The sequence below is a fragment of the Hemiscyllium ocellatum genome, chromosome 23 (genome assembly GCF_020745735.1).
Source record: "Hemiscyllium ocellatum isolate sHemOce1 chromosome 23, sHemOce1.pat.X.cur, whole genome shotgun sequence".
Classification (NCBI taxonomy): Eukaryota; Metazoa; Chordata; class Chondrichthyes; order Orectolobiformes; family Hemiscylliidae; genus Hemiscyllium; species Hemiscyllium ocellatum.
Window position 1 is genome coordinate 41,623,065 of NC_083423.1, and position 22,514 is coordinate 41,645,578.

The window sequence follows — 22,514 nt, forward strand, 5'->3', positions numbered from 1 at the left end:
TGCCAATAGTAATCCTAAACTGAGAATTATTATCAATGTTTGACATGGTTATTCAAAACTGAAGGCACACCATGCATCTAGAAACCTTGTAATGCCACTGTGATAATGCTGAATGTGATTGGCTGATCCACCTGCTTCATAACATCAATGTTACCAATCACCTGAAGATCCCTTGGATTTGCTAGCAGACTTCATCTGGAGATGAGGAAAGCACAACACAGTGAACCCTAGATCATTGTGTGAATCCTCCCTCAGCAGCCATTTTGAGAGCAGTCATCACTTTCCCAAGTTGAATGCTCAGATTCTCAGTGTGGGACATGGTTACATATGGTCAGACTGAAAACTGAGAGGTGGATGTACAACGACAAAGGCTGTCCTCACTGGTCCCATGGATGAAATGTAAACTCCTCTACAAAAGCAATTATCTGAATTATCATTGAAATCAATACGATGTTCTGACTACCACAAATCATTTAGGACCCCATGGGAAAAGATTTCCATGCTGTCACTCTGTTACACCTGGACATCTTAACATTCTCTATCTGTCGCTTAATTATTACAAATCAGACAACTGAGGCATAGCTCAGAAGCCAGACCACAGTGTATCAATGAAAATGTAAGATTCCTCCCATGGCTACAGTGTCTATGGGAACTCAATATCCAATGTCAATGTGACCAGATCCTGACCTCGAGACTCTTTGTGAATCTCAGATCCGACACCAGCTCACGTGAATTTTCGCTTCACGAGGTGTACCTGTATCAGTGGAAGTTGAATTTAGACCGGTTGACATTGGAAGTATTGTTGATATTTGATTTTCACAGCAAACTTGAAAGGATGTTGTGAAACTTGAAAGGGTTCAGAAAAGATTAACAAGGGTGTTACCAGAGTTGGAGGATTTGAACGATAGGGAAAGGCTGAATAGTCTGGGGCTGTCAGAGGAGTGTCAGAGGCTGAGAGGTGACCTTACAGAAGTTTATACAGTCATAAGGGGCACAGATACGATAAGCAGACAAGGTCCCTGTGGTGGGCGAGTCCAGATTAAAAGGCCATAGGTTTAGGGTGAGGGGGGACAAAGATATAAAAGGGACCTAAAGGGTAAGCTTTTCACACAAAGGGTCATGCTTGAACGGAATGAGCTGCCAGAGGAAGTGGGAGAGGCTGGTGCAATTACAGCATTTAAAAGGCATCTAGAAGGGCTAATGAATTGGAAGGGTTTAGAGGGATATGGGCCAGGTGCTGGCAATTGGCACCAGATTAGGTAAGGATATCTGATCAGCGTGGAAGAGTTGCACCGAAGGGTCTGACTCTATAATGTAATTGCTAGAGTGATCACACAGTAATCCTACTCCTTTAATATAATCCGTGTTGTCCTGTAATTCACTTAGGAATCTCGAAGTGTGTTGGACAAATTGACACTGGGTGTCTCAGTTGGAATCAGGGTTAGAAGACAATCCCTTCCATGTGTGTCCCACAAATTCAACATCCTTTGGACTGAAGGAGTTTGGCAGATGTTTTTTGGACCAGGAAGACCAGTTACCAACACAGATGACCAATAGAAAAGTTGGAGAATACTTAACTCACACATGAAGCAAATAGAAAAGGAGCATTCAAATTACATAAGTGACAAAGAAGAATTCTGAACATTTAACTGTACTTTAAAAAAGCAAAATTCATCATTGCTGGTTGGGAGCAGATATCACCAGAATGCCAATCGTCACACAATGTTCCAAAAAAATACTTGGTGTACATTTTTACAGAAAGCCAGAGGAATCAGAGCAAAATTCCAAAGAAGTGGAAGGACTGGGATTGTTGACTGTGTTTCTGGACATGGAGATGATAACACATCTGTTGTCTTTCTTCAGAAAATTCTCTTCTTGTTCTGTCACATCACCAGAACAACCAGCATTCTGTTGTGAGTCTTAATCTTCATTAGTTAAAGTTGATGAAAAAGCAGAGACTTGATATCAAGGGCAAATGTACAATGGGAATAGGTAATCAATATTGGTATGAAAATCTAAACCTGGGTGTTGGGTTACATTTGCACTCATCAACTATTAACATTTATTAGTATGCCCTGTGGGAGAAAGTGAGGACTGCAGACGATGGAGATCAGAGCTGAAAATGTGTTGCTGGAAAGGCACAGCAGCTCAGGCAGCATCCAAGGAACAGGAGAATCGACGTTTCGGGCATGAGCCCTTTTTCAGGAATGAGAAAAGTGTGCCAAGCAGGCTAAGATAAAAGGTAGAGAGGAGCGACTTGGGGGAGGGGTGTTGGAAATGTGATAGGTGGAAGGAGTTAAAGGTGAGGGTGGTAGCCCAGACTGCAGGTGGGTGCGGAGAGTTCAGGAAGAAGATTGCAAGTTAGAAAGGTTCTGCTGAGTTGGTGGATTGGGACTGAGACAAGGTGGGGGGAGGGGAAATGAGGAACCTGGAGAAATTTGAGTTCATTCCTTGTGATTGGAGGGCTCTTAGACGGAATTTGAGGCGCTTTTCTTCCAGCCGTCATGTTGCTATGGTCTGGAGATGGAGGAGTCCAAGGACTTGCATGTCCTTGGTGGAGTGGGAGGGGAGTTGAAGTGTTGAGCCACGGGGTGTTTGAGTTGGTGGGTCCGGGTGTCCCAGAGGTGTTCTCTGAAACGTTCCGCAAGTAGTCAGCCTGCCTCCCCAATGTAGAAGAGGCCACATCGGGTGCAGCAGGCACAGTAAATGATGTGTGTAGGTGTCGGTGAATGTGTGGCGGATATGGAAGGATCCCTTGTGGCCTTGGAGGGAAGTAAGGCGGGAGGTGTGGGCGCAAGATTTGCATTTCTTGCGGTTGCCGGGGAATGTGCTGGGAGTTGAGGTTGGGTTGGTGGGAGGTGTGGACCTGACGAGGGAGTTATGGTGGGACTGGATAGGGACATTGATAGGGGAGGGAGGGAAATATATCGCTGGTAGTGGGGTCCGTTTGGAGGTGGCAGAAATGACAACGGATGATATGATGTATACGGAGGTGGGTGATGTGGTAGGTGAGGACCAGTGGGGTTCTGTCCTCGTGCCGATTGGAGGGGCAGGGCTCAAGGGCGGAGGAGCAGGAAGTGGATGAGATGCGGTGGAGAGCATTACCGATCACGTCTGGGGGGAAATTGTGGTGTTTGAAGAAGGAGGCCATCTGTGTTGTGGGAACCCTGTGGGAACCTATTATGATCCAATACCAGGGAGATTCTCTGCCAAAGACAAAGCGTTTGATATTGATGGTCAATTCTGAGGAATGGTTCAACTTCCCACAAACACATGAGCTGAGACTACGACATATTGACCTCGATTGACAGAGAAATTTCATAGAACAGAATTTAAGTTTTATCTGATTTAACTTATTTCATTCTTTATCATGTTGAATGAAAAAAGAGAGCACTCACCCGTTGTGGAACTGGCAGTTGAACTCGGTGTGGTGGTTACCCCTGTTGTTGTCGTTGTTTGTTCTGAAGTGAAACAAATGCAATCACATTCAATACGCCCAAGTTGGGAGAAGACCCCATTATTGAAAAAGACAAGAGATCTGAAATAACTTTGGACCAACTTTCAATGACAATTTCTGATTCTTCCTATGACTACAGGGTCTCTGGGAACTCAATATCCAATGTCAACCAGGCCAGCTCCTGTCCTTGAGACACTTTGTATATCATTGCCCAAATACAAGCACACATGAATTTTAGATTGAGCAAGTGTACATGTTTCAGTGGAGGTTGTCTTAGAGACCGTTGTGGTCGGCAGGTTTGTTGATGTTTGATTTTCCTAGCAAACTCGAAATTGGTCGTCTGAACAAAATTCCTGTGATGAATTGCTGGAAGCCCAATAATTTATTGGGAATTTCCAAAGAAGTTGGAGGATTTGGAGCGCTGACTGTTTTTCTGGACACAGAGATGATGTCACATCGGCTGAGTTACTTGTGAAAATTCTCCCTGTGGTCTGTCACATCACCATCACGCCAGCATTTTGCTTTGAGCCCTCACCTTGTTTAGTTAAATTTGATGTTTGAGCAGACACTTAATGTGCATATTGGGGATGGGTAATCAAGAATGTTGTGGTAAACCAATCCTGGTTGTTGGGTTACACTGGTAATAATCGATTGTTAACATTTATCTGCACGCTGGGTGGGAATCATTTCTGATCTAATACCAGGTAGATTGTTTGCTGGAGATTAAAGCTGTGGATGATGGTGTTGTTCATGTCTCAGGAATGGCTTGTGATCCCACAAACTACTGAGCTGTGAGAATGACACGTCAAACTCAACTGACACTGGAATTACACGGACTGAGGATTTATATTGTCACCAATTCATCTTGTTTAATTATTTATCATGTTGAATGAAAAAAGACAGCAATCACCCGTTGTGGAACTGGCAGTTGAACTCGGTGTGGTGGTTATCCCTGTTGTTGTCGTTGTTTGTTCTGAAGTGAAACAAATGCAATCACATTCAATACGCCCAAGTTGGGAGAAGACCCCATTATTGAAAAAGACAAGAGATCTGAAATAACTTTGGACCAACTTTCAATGACAATTTCTGATTCTTCCCATGACTACAGGGTCTCTGGGAATTCAATATCCAATGTCAACCAGGCCAGCTCCTGTCCTTGAGACACTTTGTATATCATTGCCCAAATACAAGCACACATGAATTTTAGATTGAGCAAGTGTACATGTTTCAGTGGAGGTTGTCTTAGAGACCGTTGTGGTCGGCAGGTTTGTTGATGTTTGATTTTCCTAGCAAACTCGAAATTGGTCGTCTGAACAAAATTCCTGTGATGAATTGCTGGAAGCCCAATAATTTATTGGGAATTTCCAAAGAAGTTGGAGGATTTGGAGCGCTGACTGTTTTTCTGGACACAGAGATGATGTCACATCGGCTGAGTTACTTGTGAAAATTCTCCCTGTGGTCTGTCACATCACCATCACGCCAGCATTTTGCTTTGAGCCCTCACCTTGTTTAGTTAAATTTGATGTTTGAGCAGACACTTAATGTGCATATTGGGGATGGGTAATCAAGAATGTTGTGGTAAACCAATCCTGGTTGTTGGGTTACACTGGTAATAATCGATTGTTAACATTTATCTGCACGCTGGGTGGGAATCATTTCTGATCTAATACCAGGTAGATTGTTTGCTGGAGATTAAAGCTGTGGATGATGGTGTTGTTCATGTCTCAGGAATGGCTTGTGATCCCACAAACTACTGAGCTGTGAGAATGACACGTCAAACTCAACTGACACTGGAATTACACGGACTGAGGATTTATATTGTCACCAATTCATCTTGTTTAATTATTTATCATGTTGAATGAAAAAAGACAGCAATCACCCGTTGTGGAACTGGCAGTTGAACTCGGTGTGGTGGTTATCCCTGTTGTTGTCGTTGTTTGTTCTGAAGTGAAACAAATGCAATCACATTCAATACGCCCAAGTTGGGAGAAGACCCCATTATTGAAAAAGACAAGAGATCTGAAATAACTTTGGACCAACTTTCAATGACAATTTCTGATTCTTCCCATGACTACAGGGTCTCTGGGAATTCAATATCCAATGTCAACCAGGCCAGCTCCTGTCCTTGAGACACTTTGTATATCATTGCCCAAATACAAGCACACATGAATTTTAGATTGAGCAAGTGTACATGTTTCAGTGGAGGTTGTCTTAGAGACCGTTGTGGTCGGCAGGTTTGTTGATGTTTGATTTTCCTAGCAAACTCGAAATTGGTCGTCTGAACAAAATTCCTGTGATGAATTGCTGGAAGCCCAATAATTTATTGGGAATTTCCAAAGAAGTTGGAGGATTTGGAGCGCTGACTGTTTTTCTGGACACAGAGATGATGTCACATCGGCTGAGTTACTTGTGAAAATTCTCCCTGTGGTCTGTCACATCACCATCACGCCAGCATTTTGCTTTGAGCCCTCACCTTGTTTAGTTAAATTTGATGTTTGAGCAGACACTTAATGTGCATATTGGGGATGGGTAATCAAGAATGTTGTGGTAAACCAATCCTGGTTGTTGGGTTACACTGGTAATAATCGATTGTTAACATTTATCTGCACGCTGGGTGGGAATCATTTCTGATCTAATACCAGGTAGATTGTTTGCTGGAGATTAAAGCTGTGGATGATGGTGTTGTTCATGTCTCAGGAATGGCTTGTGATCCCACAAACTACTGAGCTGTGAGAATGACACGTCAAACTCAACTGACACTGGAATTACACGGACTGAGGATTTATATTGTCACCAATTCATCTTGTTTAATTATTTATCATGTTGAATGAAAAAAGACAGCACTCACCCGTTGTGGAACTGGCAGTTGAACTCGGTGTGGTGGTTATCCCTGTTGTTGTCGTTGTTTGTTCTGAAGTGAAACAAATGCAATCATATTCAATACGCCCAAGGTGGGAGAAGACATTATTGTGCAAATGTCAGCATCACAGAAACACAGACATATCCAGTGCCAGATACCCCGGTAGCTGCAGTGATTTGGATGTGCCCGGGCACTGCTGCCTTTCCTATTTTAGTTTTGAAGTTAAGACATTGCTTCACGAGGATGAAGCTATTCATTTGTCAGAAATGCCCGAATAAAGAACTAAGATAATAATATCATTTCCCTCTCAGGGCTTTCTATTCCACACTGAAGCAATTCCTCACTCATCTCTAGTCGAAGCACTGGTAGAGCCAGTTGTAGTTGGTGGTACAGATGTGGTTGTTTCTTCTGAAATGTATGAATGATTTTCAAAAACACCTGATGCCAACTTAGTTTAGACTCCACTCTTGTGATTTTTAATCAGAATGGCAAAGTGACTTGAGTTACAGAGATTTTGCAATAATCTAATCAATGTACATTTCCATCGCACCACAGGAATGTGAAATGGAAAGAGCTCTGAAAGAACTTTGGACCTACTTTCTATAACAATTTCTGATTCTACCCATGACTTCAGGGTTTCTGGGAACTCAATATCCAATGTCAACTGCGCCAGCTCCTGTCCTTGAGACACTTTGTAAATCATATACCAAATACCAGCTCACATGAATTTTAGATTGACCAGGTGTACTTGTTTCAGGGGAGGTTGCCCTTGGGCCGGTTGTGGTCGGCAGTGTTGTTGATGTTTGATTTTCCTAGCTAAATCGAAATTGGTAGTCTGAACAAAATTCCTGTGATGAATTGCTGGAGGGATAATACAGCAATCCCACTCCTTTAATAGACTTCATATTGTCTTGTGATTCACTGAGTAGCCTTTAAGTGTTTTGGACAAATTGACACTGAATGCCTCCAAAGAAATCATGCAGAGAACACAATCGCTTGCGTACGATCTCTATCAGTCAAACAACAGTTGAACTGGAGGCGTTTGGTGTGTGTGTATTGGACCAGAATGACCATTCACCAATAAGATGACCAATAGAAATGTTGGCCAATTTTTAATACCCATATGAAACATGAGAATTGGAGCATTCTAACCCAGGAACTATCATGGCAGCATTTTTTACATTTAATTGTACTTTCACAAAAGCACAATTCCTTGTTGCTGGATGGAAGCGGATATCACTGAAAAGTTCAGCAACACACCATGTTCAGAGGAAATACTTCACACATGTTCTAATGCTGGAAGCCCAATGATTTATTGCAAAGTTCCAAAAAAGTCGGAGGATTTGGAGCACTGACTGTGTTTCTGGTCAAAGAGATGATGCCACATCGGCTGAGTTACTAGTGAAAATTCTCTCTATGTTCTGTCACATCACCATCATGCCAGCATTTTGTTTTGAGTCCTCACCTTGTTTTGTTAAATTTGATGTTTGAGCAGACACTTAATGTGCATCTTGGGGATGGGTAAACAATAATGTTATGATAAACCAATCCTGGTTGTTGGGCTACCCTGGTAATAATCGATTGTTAACATTTATCTGCACGCTGTGTGGGGACCATTCCTGATCTAATACCAGGGAGATTGGTTGCTTGAGATTAAAGCTGTGGATGATGGTGATGTTCAAGTCTCAGGAATGGCTTGTGATCCCACAAACTCCTGAGCTGTGAGAATGACACTTCAAACTCTCCTGACACTGGAATTCCACTGACCGAGGATTTAAATTGTCACCAATTCATCCTGTTTAATTATTTATCATGTTGAATGAAAAAAGACAGCACTCACCCATTGTGGAACTGGCAGTTGAACTCGGTGTGGTGGTTATCCCTGTTGTTGTTGTTGTTTGTTCTGAAGTGAAACAAATGCAATCACATTCAATACGCCCAAGTTGGGAGAAGACATTATTGTGCAAATGTCAGCATCACAGAAATACAGACATATCCATTGCCAGATACCCCGGTAGCTGCCGTGATTTGGATGTGCTCGAGTACTGCTGCCTTTCGTATTTTAGGTTTGAAGTTAAGACATTTCTTCGCGAGGATGAAGCTATTCATTTGTCAGAAATGCCCGAATAATGAACTAAGGTAATAATATTATTTCCCTCGCAGGCCTGGCTATTCCACACTGAAGCAATTCCTCACTCATCTCTAGTCGAAGCACTGGTTGAGCCAGTTGTAGATGGTGGTATAGATGTGGTTGTTTCTTCTGAAATGTATGAATGATATTCAAAAACAACAGATGCCTTCTCAGTTCAGTCTCGACTTTTATGATTTTTAATCAGAAAGGCAAAATGACCTGAGTTACAGAGATTTTACAATAATCTAATCAATGTTTATTTCCATGGCAACACAGGAATGTGAAATGGACAAGAGCTCTGAAAGAACTTTGGACCTACTTTCAATGACAATTTCTGATTCTTTCCATGACTACAGGGTCTATGGGAATTCAATATCCAATGTCAACTGGGCCAGCTCCTGTCCTTGAGACACTTTGTAAATCATAGCCCAAGTACCAGCACACATGAATTTTGGGTTTACCTGGTGTACATGTTTCAGTGAAGGTTGTCCTTGGGCTGGTTGTGGTCCGAAGTGTTGTTGATGTTTGATTTTCATAGCAAACTCGAAAATGGTAGTCTGAACAAAATTCTTGTGATGAATTGCTGGAGGGATTAAATAGCAATCCCACTCCTTTAATAGACTTCACAATGTCTTGTGATTCACTGAGTGGTCTTAAAGTATTTTGGACAATTTGACACCGAATGTCTCCAATGGAATCATGTAGAGAACACAATCGCTTGCGTACAATCTCTATCAGTTCAACATCATTTGAACCGGAGGCATTTGTTGTGTGTGTATTGGACCAGATTGATCATTCACCAATAAGATGACCAATAGAAATGTCGGCCAATTTTTAACACCCACATGAAAAATTAGAAAAAGAACATTCTAAACCAGGAAGTAGCAAAGCTGCATTATTAACATTTAATTGTAGATTAGATTTTTTTTAGATTAGACTTACAGTGTGGAAACAGGCCCTTCGGCCCAACAAGTCCACACCGACCCGCCGAAGCGCAACCCACCTATACCCCTGCATTTACCCCTTACCTAACATTACGGGCAATTTAGCTTTGCCAATTCACCTGACCCGCACATCTTTGTGACTGTGGGAGGAAACCGGAGCACCCGGAGGAAACCCACGCAGACACAGGGAGAACGTGCAAACTCCACACAGTCAGTCGCCTGAGTCGGGAATTGAACCCGGGTCTACAGTAGCTGTGAGGCAACAGTGCTAACCACTGTGCCACCGTGCCGCCCACTTTCACAAAAGCACAATACCTTGTTGCTGGAAGGAAGCGGATATCACTGAAATGTTCAGCATCACACCATGTTCAGAGGAAATACTTCACACATGTTTTTTTTGCTGGAAGCCCAATGATTTATTGCAAAGTTTCAAAAAGTCGGAGGATTTGGAGCGCTGACTGTGTTTCTGGTCACAGAGATGATGCCACATCTGCTGAGTTACTTGTGAAAATTCTCTCTACGTTCTGTCACATCACCATCATGCCAGCATTTTGCTTTGAGACCTCACCATGTTTTGTTAAATTTGATGTTTGAGCAGACACTTAATGTGCATATTGGGGATGGGTAAACAAGAATGTTGTGGTAAACCAATCCTGGTTGTTGGGTTACACTGGTAATAATCGATTGTTAACATTTATCTGCACGCTGGGTGTGAACCATTCCTGATCTAATACCAGGGAGATTGTTTGCTGGAGATTAAAGCTGTGGATGATGGTGATGTTCAAGTCTCAGGAATGGCTTGTGATCCCACAAATTCCTGAGCTGTGAGAATGACACATCAAACTCAACTGACACTGGAATTCCACTCACCGAGGATTTAAATTGTCACCAATTCATCTTGTTTAATTATTTATCATGTTGAATGAAAAAAGACAGCACTCACCAGTTGTGGAACTGGCAGTTGAACTCGGTGTGGTGGTTATCCCTGTTGTTGTCGTTGTTTGTTCTGAAGTGAAACAAATGCAATCACATTCAATACGCCTGAGTTGGGAGAAGACATTATTGTGCAAATGTCAGCATCACAGAAACACAGACATATCCAGTGCCAGATACCCCGGTAGCTGCCGTGATTTGGATGTGCTCGAGCACTGCTGACTTTCGTATATTAGTTTTGAAGTTAAGACATTGCTTCGCGAGGATGAAACTATTCATTTGTCAGAAATGCCCGAATAAAGAACTAAGGTAATAAAATCATTTCCCTCTCAGGCCTGACTATTTCACACTGATTCAATTCCTCACTCATCTCTAGCCGAACCACTGGTAGAGCCAGTTGTAGTTGGTGGTATAGATGTGGTTGTTGCTTCTGAAATGTATGAATAATATTCAAAATCACCAGATGCTAACTTAGTTTAGACTCCACTCATGTGATTTTTAATCAAAAAGGCAAAGTGAGCTGAGTTACAGAGATTTTACAATAATCTAATCAATGTACATTTTCATTGCACCACAGGAATGTGAAATGGACAAGAGCTCTGAAAGAACTTTAGACCTACTTTCAATGACGACTTCTGATTTTCCCAGGACTACAGGATCTATGGGAACTCATTATCCAATGTCAACTGGGCCAGCTCCTGTCCTTGAGACACTTTATAAGTCATAGCCCAAATACCAGCACACATGAATTTTAGATTTACCAGGTGTACATGTTTCAGTGGAGGTTGTGTTTGGGCCGGTTGTGGTCGGCAGTGTTGTTGATGTTTGATCTTCCTAGCAAACTCGAAATGGGTAGTCTGAACAAAATTCCTGTGATGAATTGCTGGAGGGATAATACAGCAATCCCACTCCTTTAATAGACTTCACATTGTCTTGTGATTCACTGAGTGGCCTTAAAGTGTTTTGGACAATTTGACACTGAATGTCTCCAATAGAATCATGTAGAGAACACAATCACTTGCGTACAATCATTTGAACTGGAGGCGTTTGATGTGTGCTTATTGGACCAGGATGTCCATTCACCGATAGGATAATAGAAATGTTGGCTAATTTTTAAGACCCACTTGAAACATTAGAAAAGGAGCATTCTAAACCAGGAAGTAGCAAAGCAGCATTTTTAACATTTAATTGTACTTTCACAAAAGCACAATTCCTTGTTGCTGGGTGGAAGCAGATATTACCGAAATGTTAATCATCACACCATGTTCAGAGGAAATACGTCACACGTGTTCGAATGCTGGAAGCCCAATGATTTATTGCAAAGTTCCAAAGAAGTCGGAGGATTTGGAGCGCTGACTGTGTTTCTGGTCACAGAGATGATGCCACATCTGCTGAGTTACTAGTGAAAATTCTCTCCATGTTCTGTCACATCAACATCACGCCAGCATTTTGCTATGAGTCCTCACCTTGTTTTGTTAAATTTGATGTTTGAGCCGACACTTAATGTGCATATTGGGGATGGGTAAAGAAGAATGTTGTGATAAACCAATCCTGGTTGTTGGGTTACACTGGTAATAATCGATTGTTAACATTTATCTGCACGCTGCGTGGTTACCATTCCTGATCTAATACCAGGGAGATTGTTTGCTGGAGATCAAAGCTGTGGATGATGGTGATGTTCAAGTCTCAGGAATGGCTTGTGATCCCACAAACTCCTGAGCTGGGAGAATGACATGTCAAACTCAACTGACACTGGAATTCCACTAACCGAGGATTTAAATTGTCACCAATTTATCTTGTTTAATTATTTATCATATTGAAAGAAAAAAGACAGCACTCACCAGTTGTGGAACTGGCAGTTGAACTCGGTGTGGTGGTTATCCCTGTTGTTGTCGTTGTTTGTCCTGATGTGAAACAAATGCAATTACATTCAATACGCCCAAGTTGGGAGAAGACATTATTGTGCAAATGTCAGCATCACAGAAACACAGACACATCCAGTGCCTGATACCACGGTAGCTGCCGTGATTTTAATGTGTTCGAGCACTGCCGACTTTCGTATTTTAGTTTTGAAGTTAAGACATTGCTTCACGAGGATGAAGCTATTCATTTGACAGAAATGCCCGAATAAAGAACTAAGGTTATAATATCATTTCCTTCTCAGCCCTGGATATTCCACACTGAAGCAATTCCTCACTCATCTCTAGTCGAAGCACTGGTAGAGCCTGTTTTATTTGGTGGTACAGATGTGGCTGTTTCTTCTGAAATGTATGAATGATATTCAAAATCACCAGATGCCAACTTAGGTCAGACGCCACTCATGTGATTTTTAATCAGAAAGGCAAAGTGACCTGAGTTGCAGAGATTGTACAATAATCTAATCAATGTACATTTCCATCGCACCACAGGAATTTGAAATGGACAAGCGCTCTGAAAGAACTTTGGACCTACTTTCAATGACAATTTCTGATTCTTCCCATGACTACAGGGTCTATGCGTAATCCATATCCAATGTCAAATAGGCCAGCTCCTGTCCTTGAGACACTTTGTAAATTATTGCCCAAATACCAGCATACAAGAATTTTAGATTTACCAGGTGTACATGTTTCAGTGGAGGTTGTCCTTGGGCTGGTTGTGGTCCGAAATGTTGTTGATGTTGATTTTCATAGCAAACACGAAATTGGTAGTCTGAACAAAATTCCTGTGACGAATTGCTGGAGGGATAATACAGCAATCCTACTTCTCTAATAGACTTCACATTGTCTTGTGATTCACTGAGTGGCCTTAAATGTTTTGGACAATTTGACAGTGAATGTCTTCAATGGAATCATGTAGAGAACACAATCTCTTGCGTACAATCATTTGAACTGGAGGCGTTTGGTGTGTGTGTATTGGACCAGGATGACCATTCACCAATAAGATGACCAATAGAAATGTTGGGCAATTTTTAACACCTGCAAATGTGTTGCTGGTCAAAGCACAGCAGGTTAGGCAGCATCTCAGGAATAGAGAATTCAACGTTTCGAGCATAAGCCCTTCATCAGGCCCACATGAAACATTGGAAAAGGAGCATTTTAAACCAGGAAGCAGCAAAGCAGCATTTTTAACATTTAATTGTACTTTCACAAAAGCACAATTCCTTGTTGCTGGATGGAAGCGGATATCTCCAGAATGTTAATCATCACACCATGTTCAGAGGAAAAACATCACACATGTTCTTATGCTGGAAGCCCAATGATTTATTGCAAAGTTCCAAAGAAGTTGGTGGATTTGGAGCGCTGACTGTATTTCTGGTCGCACAGATGATGCCACATCTGCTGAGTTACTAATGAAAATTCTCTCTATGTTCTGTCTCATCACCATCACATCAGCATTTTGCATTGAGCCCTCACCTTGTTTTGTTCAAGTTTATGTTTGAGCAGACACTTAATGTGCATATTGGGGATGGGTAAACAATAATGTTGTGGTAAACCAATCCTGGTTGTTGGGTTACACTGGTAATAATTGATTGTTAACATTTATCTGCATGCTGGATGGGAATCATTCCTGATCTCATACCAGGGAGATTGTTTGCTGGAGATTAAAGCTGTGGATGATGGTGATGTTCAAGTCTCAGGACCGGCTTGTGATTCCACGAACTCTTGAGCTGTGAGAATGACACGTCAAACTCAACTGACACTGGAATTCCACTCACCGAGGATTTAAATTGTCACCAATTCATCTTGTTTAATTATTTATCATGTTGAATGAAAAAAGACAGCACTCACCCGTTGTGGAACTTGCAGTTGAACTCGGTGTGGTGGTTATCCCTGTTGTTGTCGTTGTTTGTTCTGAAGTGAAACAAATGCAATCACATTCAATACGCCCAAGTTGGGAGAAGACATTATTGTGCAAATGTCAGCATCACAGAAACACAGACATATCCAGTGCCAGGTACCCCGGTAGCTGCCGTGATTTGGATGTGCTCGAGGACTACTGCCTTTCGTATTTTAGTTTTGAAGTTAAGACATTGCTTCGCGAGGATGAAACTATTCATTTGTCAGAAATGCCCGAATAAGGAACTAAGGTAATAAAATCATTTCCCTCTCAGGCCTGACTATTTCACACTGATTCAATTCCTCACTCATCTCTAGTCGAAGCACTGGTAGAGCCAGTTGTAGTTGGTGTTATAGATGTGGCTGTTTCTTCTGAAATGTATGAATAATATTCAAAATCACCAAATGCTAACTTAGTTTAGACTCCACTCATGTGATTTTTACTCAGAAAGGCAAAGTGACCTGAGTTGCAGAGATTGTACAATAATCTAATCAATGTACATTTTCATTGCACCACAGCAATGTGAAATGGACAAGAGCTCTGAAAGAACTTTGGACGTACTTTCAATGACAATTTCTGATTCTTCCCATGACTACAGGGTCCATGGGTACTCAATATCCAATGTTAACTGGGCCAGCTCCTGTCCTTGAGACACTTTGAAAATCAAAGCAGAAATACCAGCATACATGAATTTTAAATTTTCCAGGTGGACATGTTTCAGTGGAGGTTGTGTTTGGGCCGGTTGTGGTCGGCAGTGTTGTTGAGGTTTGATTTTCATAGCAAACTCGAATTTGGTAGTCTGAACAAAATTTCTGGGATGAATTGCTGGAGGGATAATACAGCAATCCCAGTCCTTTAATAGACTTCACATTGTCTTGTGATTCACTGAGTGGCCTTAAAGTGTTTTGGACAATTTGACATTGAATGTCTCCAATGGAATCATGTAGAGAACAGAATCACTTGTGTACAATCATTTGAACTGCAGGTGTTTTGTGTGTGTGCATTGGACCAGGATGACCATTCACCAATAAGATGACCAATAGAAATATTGTCCAAATTTTAACACCCACATGAAACATTAGAAAAGGAGCATTCTAAACCAGGCAGTAGCAATGCAGCATTTTTAACATTTAATTGTACTTTCACAAAAGAACAATTCCTTGTTGCTGGATGGAAGCGGGTATTACCGAAATGTTAATCATCACACCATGTGCAGAGGAAATACTTCACACATGTTTTTATGCTGGAATCCCAATGATTTATTGCAAAGTTCCAAAGAAGTCGGAGGATTTGGAGCGCTGACTGTGTTTCTGGTCACAGAGATGATGCCACATCGGCTGAGTTACGAGTGAAAATTCTCTCTATGTTCTGTCACATCACCATCACGCCAGCATTTTGCTTTGAGTCCTCATCTTGTTTTGTTAAATTTGATGTTTGAGCAGACATTTAATGTGCATATTGGGAATGGGTAATAAAGAATGTTGTGGTAAACCAATCCTGGTTGTTGGGTTACACTGGTAATAATCGATTGTTAACATTTATCTGCACGCTGCGTGATTACCATTCCTAATCTAATACCAGGGAGATTGTTTGCTGGAGATTAAAGCTGTGGGTGATGGTGATGTTCAAGTCTCAGGAACGGCTTGTCATCCCACAAACTCCTGAGCTGTGAGAATGACACGTCAAACTCAACTGACACTGGAATTCCACTGACCGAGGATTTAAATTGTCACCAATTCATCTTGTTTAATTATTTATCATGTTGAATGAAAAAAGACAGCACTCACCCGTTGTGGAACTGGCAGGGGAACTCGGTGTGGTGGTTATCCCTGTTGTTGTCGTTGTTTGTCCTGAAGTGAAACAAATGCAATCACATTCAATACGCCCAAGTTGGGAGAAGACATTATTGTACAAATGTCAGCATCACAGAAACACAGACATATCCAGTGCCCGATACCCCGGTAGCTGCCGTGATTTGGATGTGCTCAAGGACTACTGCCTTTCGTGTTTTAGTTTTGAAGTTAAGACATTGCTTCCCGAGGATGAAGCTATTCATTTGTCAGAAATGTCCGAATAAAGAACTAAGGTAATAATATCATTTCCCTCTCAGGCCTGGCTATTCCACACTGAAGCACTTCCTCACTCATCTCTAGTCGAAGCACTGGTGGAGCTAGTTGTAGTTGGTTGTATAGATGTGTTTGTTTCTTCTGAAAGGTATGAATGGTATTCAAAATTACCAGATGACAACTTAGTTTAGAATCCACTCTTGCAATTTTTATCAAAAAGGCAAAGTGACCTGAGTTGCAGAAATGTTTCGACAATCTAATCAATGCATATTTACATGGCACCACAGGAATGTGAAATGGACAAGAGCTCTGAAGAATATTTGGTCATACTTTCAGAGACAAGTGGTTGAAGCTATGGAGGCAATCTGATGTGAAAATACATTGTAATGAAATGTGAAAGCTGATGTTACTCACCAGTTGTGGAACTGGCTGTAGATCCAGTTGTGGTAGTTGTTTGTGTTGTAGCTGTTGATTCTTAGAGTCATAGAGATGTACAGCATGGAAACAGACCCTTCGGTCCAACCCATCCATGCTGACCAGATATCCCAACCCATTCTTGTCCCACCTGCCAGCACCCGGCCCATATCACCCCAAACCCTTCCTATTCATATACCCATTCAAATGCCTTTTAAATGTTGCAATTGTACCTGCCTCCACCACATCCTCTGGCAGCTCATTCCATAAACTACGTGAAAATGTTGCCCCTTAGGTCTCTTTTATATCTTTCCCCTCTTACCCTAAACCTATGCCCTCTATTTCTGGACTCCCCGACGCCAGGGAAAAGACTTTGTCGATTTATCTTATCCATGCCCCTCATAATTTTGTAAACCTCTATCAGGTCACCCCTCAGCCTCCGACGTTCCAGGGAAAACAGCCAAAGCCTGTTCAGCTTCTCCCTATAGCTCAGATCCTCCAACCCTGGCAACATCCTTGTAAAGCTTTTCTGAATCCTTTCAAGTTTCATAACATCTTTCTGATAGGAAGGAGACCAGAATTGCTTGCAATATTCCAAAAGTGGTCTAACCAATGCCCTGTACAGCCGCAACATGTCCTCCCAATGCCTGTACTCAATACTCTGTCCAATAAAGGAAAGCATACTAAATGCTTTATTCACTATCCTATCTATCTGCGACTCCACTTTCAAGGAGCTATGAACCTGCACTCCAAGGTCTCTTTTTTCAGCAACACTTCCTAGGACCTTACCATTAAGTGTATAAATCCTGCTAAGATTTGCTTTCCCAAAATGCAGCACCTCACATTTATCTAAATTAAACTCCATCTGCCACTTCACAGCCCATTGGCCCATCTGGTCCATAGTCCGTTGTAATCTGAGGTAACCCTCTTCGCTGTCCACTACACCTCAAGAAATGCATTCACAATCATTACATCCAATTGGAATGCAACAGGTTTTGAAAGATTTACATTTCATTTCTTTGTGAAGGCATGAGAAAAAAGGAGCGCAACAGATTTGTGTAAACTAAGTAACAACAAAATATGTGTTTTCCTTCAATGAGGGAATTGAGATTCATACATTCAAACTGAGTAGAGATTTAGACACAAATTAATGCAGGTCTTCAGAACACAAGTTATGTTTGGGTGATGAAGAAGCAAAGACATTGTCAAATGCCAACACGAAGAAAAATATTTTGGCCAAATGCTTCCTGATTGTTAAATTGAATTTGCTCACCAGTTGTAGAACTGACAGTCATTGCAGTTGTGGTGCTTGTCCCTGTTGTTGTGGTCGCTTCTTTTGAAGAGAAAGACACACGTTTACCAATATTGTATTTAATTTGATTTTGTCACTGCATTAACAAAAATTCCATATTATTGACTCATGCTGCTGCATCATACTATTCACAGCATTCAATTTAACAAATGAAATGTTTTCTTCTGTAAACTTTGTGACAATAGTAATCCTAAACTGAGAATTATTATCAATGTTTGACATGGTTATTCAAAACTGAAGGCACACCATGCTGCTAGAAACCTTGTAATGCCACTGTGATAATGCTGAATGTGATTGGCTGATCCACCTGCTTCATAACATCAATGTTACCCATCACCTGAAGATCCCTTGGATTTGCTACCAGACTTCATCTGGAGATGGGGAAAGCACAACACAGTGAACCCTAGATCATTGTGTGAATCCTCCCTCAGCAGCCATTTTGAGAGCAGTCATCACTTTCCCAAGTTGAATGCTCAGATTCTCAGTGTGGGACATGGTTACATATGGTCAGACTGAAAACTGAGAGGTGGATGTACAACGACAAAGGCTGTCCTCACTGGTCCCATGGATGAAATGTAAACTCCTCTACAAAAGCAATTACCTGAATTATCATTGAGATCAATACGATGTTCTGACTAACACTAATCATTTGGGACCCCATGGGAAAAGGTTTCCATACTGTCACTCTGTTACACCTGGACATCTTAACGTTCTCCATCTGTCGCGTAATTATTACAAATCAGACGAATGAGGCATAGCTCAGAAGCCAGACCCCAGTGGATCAATGGAAATGTAATATTCTTCCCATGACTACAGTGTCTATGGGAACTCAATATCCAATGTCAATGTGACCAGATCCTGACCTCGAGACTCTTTGTGAATCTCAGATCCGACAACAGCTCACATGAATTTTCGCTTCACGAGGTGTACCTGTATCAGTGGAAGTTGAATTTAGACCGGTTGACATTGGAAGTATTGTTGATATTTGATTTTCACGGCAAATTTGAAAGGATGTTGTGAAACTTGAAAGTGTTCAGAAAAGATTAACAAGGATGTTGCCAGAGTTGGAGGATTTGAACGATAGGGAAAGGCTGAATAGTCTGGGGCTGTCAGAGGAGTGTCAGAGGCGGAGAGGTGACCTTACAGAAGTTTGTACAGTCATAAGGGGCACAGATACGGTAAACAGACAAGGTCCCTGTGGTGGGCGAGTCCAGATTAAAAGGCCATAAGTTTAGGGTGAGGGGGGAAAAATATATAAAAGTTACCTAAAGGGTAAGCTTTTCACACAAAGGGTCATGCTTGAACGGAATGAGCTGCCAGAGGAAGTGGGAGAGGCTGGTGCAATTACAGCATTTAAAAGGCATCTAGAAGGGCTAATGAATTGGAAGGGTTTAGAGGGATATGGGCCAGGTGCTGGCAATTGGCACCAGATTAGGTAAGGATATCTGATCAGCGTGGAAGAGTTGCACCGAAGGGTCTGACTCTATAATGTAATTGCTAGAGTGATCACACAGTAATCCTACTCCTTTAATATAATCCGTGTTGTCCTGTAATTCACTTAGGAATCTCGAAGTGTGTTGGTCAAATTGACACTGAATGTCTCAGTTGGAATCAGGGTTAGAAGACAATCCCTTCCATGTGTGTCCCACAAATTCAACATCCTTTGGACTGAAGTAGTTTGGCAGGTGTTTATAGGACCAGGAAGACCATTTACCAACACAGATCACAAGTAGAAAAGTTGGAGAATACTTAACTCACACATGAAGCAAATAGAAAAGGAGCATTCAAATTACATAAGTGACAAAGAAGAATTCTGAACATTTAACTGTACTTTAAAAAAGCAAAATTCATCGTTCCTGTTTGGGAGCAGATATCACCAGAATGCCAATCGTCACACAATGTTCCAAAAAAATACTTGGTGTACATTTTTACAGAAAGCCAGAGGAATCAGAGCAAAATTCCAAAGAAGTGGAAGGACTGGGATTGTTGACTGTGTTTCTGGACATGGAGATGATAACACATCTGTTGTCTTTCTTCAGAAAATTCTCTTCTTGTTCTGTCACATCACCAGAACAACCAGCATTCTGTTGTGAGTCTTAATCTTCTTTAGTTAAAGTTGATGAAAAAGCAGAGACTTAATCTCAAGGGCCAATGTACAATGGGAATAGGTAATCAATATTGGTATGAAAATCTAAACCTGGGTGTTGGGTTACATTCACACTCATCAACTATTAACATTTATTCGTCTGCCCTGTGGGAGAAGTGAGGACTGCAGAAGATGGAGATCAGAGCTGAAAATGTGTTGCTGGAAAAGCGCAGCAGGTCAGGCAGCATCCAAGGAACAGGAGAATCGACGTTTCGGGTATGAGCCCTTTTTCAGGAATGAGGAAAGTGTGCCAAGCAGGCTAAGATAAAAGGTAAGGAGGAGGGACGTGGGGGAGGGGTGTTGGAAATGTGATACGTGGAAGGAGGTTAAGGTGAGGGTGATAGCCCAGAGTGCAGGTGGGGGCGGAGACGTCAGGAAGAAGATTGCAAGTTAGAAAGGTGGTGCTGAGTTTGAGGATTGGGACTGAAACAAGGTGGGGGGAGGGGAAATGAGGAAACGGGAGAAATCTGAATTCATTCCTTGTGATTGTAGGGTTCCTAGGCAGAAGATGAGGCATTCTTCTTCCAGCCGTCGTGTTGCTATGGTCTGGAGATGGAGGAGTCCAAGGACTTGCATGTCCTTGGTGGAGTGGGAGGGGGAGTTGAAGTGTTGAGCCACGGGGTGGTTGAGTTGGTGGGTCCGGGTGTCCCAGACGTGTTCTCTGAAACATTCCGCAAGTAGGCGGCCTGCCTCCCCAATATAGAGGAGGCCACATCGGGTGCAGCAGATGCAGTAAATGATGTGTGTAAGTGTAGGTGAATGTGTGGTGGATGTGGAAGGATCCCTTGGGGCCTTGGAGGGAAGTAAGGGGGAAGGTGTGGGCCCTAGGTTTGCATTTCTTGCTGGTGCAGGGGAAGGTGCTGGGAGTTGAGGTTGGCTTGGTGGGGTTGTGGACCTGACAAGGGAGTCATGGAGGGAGTGGTCTTTTCGGAACATTGATAGGGGAGGGGAGGGAAATATATCCCTGGTAGTGGGATCCGTTTGGAGGTGGTGGAAATGACAACGAATGATATGATGTATACGGAGGTTGGTGGGGTGTTAGGTGAGGACCAGTGGGGTTCTGTCCTGGTGGTGATTGGAGGGGCAGGGCGCAAGGGCCGAGGAGCAGGAAGTGGAGGAGATGCGGTGGAGAGCATTGCCGATCACATCTGGGGGGAAATTGCGGTGTAAAAGAAGGAGGCCATTTGGGTTGTGGGAACCCTGTGTGAACCTGTGATGATCCAATACCAGGGAGATTCTCTGCCTAAGACAAAGCTTTTGACATTGATGATGTTCAAGTCTGAGGAATGCTTCAAGATGCCACAAACACGTGAGCTGAGACTACGACATATTGACCTCGATTGACAGAAAACTTTCATGGACCAGAATTTAAGTTTTAACGGATTTAACTTATTTCATTCTTTATCATGTTGAATGAAACAAGACAGCACTCACCAGTTGTGGAACTGGCAGTTGAACTCAGTGTGTTGGTTATCCCTGTTATTGTCGTTGTTTGTTCTGAAGTAAAACAAATGCAATCACATTCATTACGCCGAAGTTGGAAGAAGAAATTATTGTGCAAATGTCAGCATCACAGAAACACAGACATGTCCAGTGCTAGATACACCGGTAGATGCCGTGATTTGGATGAGCTCAAGCAATGCTGCCTTTAGTATTTTAGTTTTGAAGTTAAGGCTAAGCATTGCGAGGATGCTGCTATTCATTTGTCAGAAATGGCCGACTAAAGAACTAAGGTAATAATATCATTTCAATCTCAGGCCCAGATATTCCACACTGAAGGAATTCCTCACTCGTCTCTAGTCGAAGCAATGGTAGAGCCAGTTGCAGTTGGTGGTACAGATGTGGTAGTTTCTTCTGAAATGTATGAATGATATTCAAAATCTCCAGATGACAACTTAGTTTAGACTCCATTATTGTGATTTTTAATCAGAAAGGTAAAGTGACCTGAGTTACAGAGATTTTACAATAATCTAATCAATGTACATTTCCATCGCACCACAGGAATGTGAAATGGACAAGAGCTCTGAAAGAACTTTGGACCTACTTTCAATGACAATTTCTGATTCTTCCCATGACTGCAGGGTCTATGGGTAATCCATATCCAATGTCAAATAGGCCAGCTCCTGTCCTTGAGACACTTTGTAAATTATTGCCCAAATACCAGCATACAAGAATTTTAGATTTACCAGGTGTACATGTTTCAGTGGAGGTTGTCCTTGGGCTGGTTGTGGTCTGAAGTGTTGTTGATGTTTGATTTTCATAGCAAACTCGAAATTGGTAGTCTGAACAAACTTCCTGTGATGAATTGCTGGAGGGATAATACAGCAATCCTACTTCTCTAATAGACTTCACATTGACTTGTGATTCACTGAGTGGCCTTAAATGTTTTGGACAATTTGACACTGAATGTCTCCAATAGAATCATGTAGAGAACA

The 22,514-nt window shown here is 42.0% G+C and overlaps 1 protein-coding gene across 1 annotated transcript in view; it reads right to left on the minus strand.

Annotated features, from left to right (window-relative positions):
* Nucleotides 1-22,514, minus strand: part of LOC132826614 (uncharacterized) — a 211,727-nt gene that overhangs the window by 96,658 nt on the left and 92,555 nt on the right. The window contains exons 32-35 of the mRNA XM_060842569.1: nucleotides 15,929-15,991; nucleotides 14,093-14,155; nucleotides 6,306-6,368; nucleotides 3,399-3,461 (exon numbers count right to left, since the gene is read on the minus strand). Of these exons, the coding sequence (XP_060698552.1) occupies nucleotides 3,399-3,461; nucleotides 6,306-6,368; nucleotides 14,093-14,155; nucleotides 15,929-15,991 (252 nt within the window). The remainder of the gene's footprint in view (nucleotides 1-3,398; nucleotides 3,462-6,305; nucleotides 6,369-14,092; nucleotides 14,156-15,928; nucleotides 15,992-22,514) is intronic.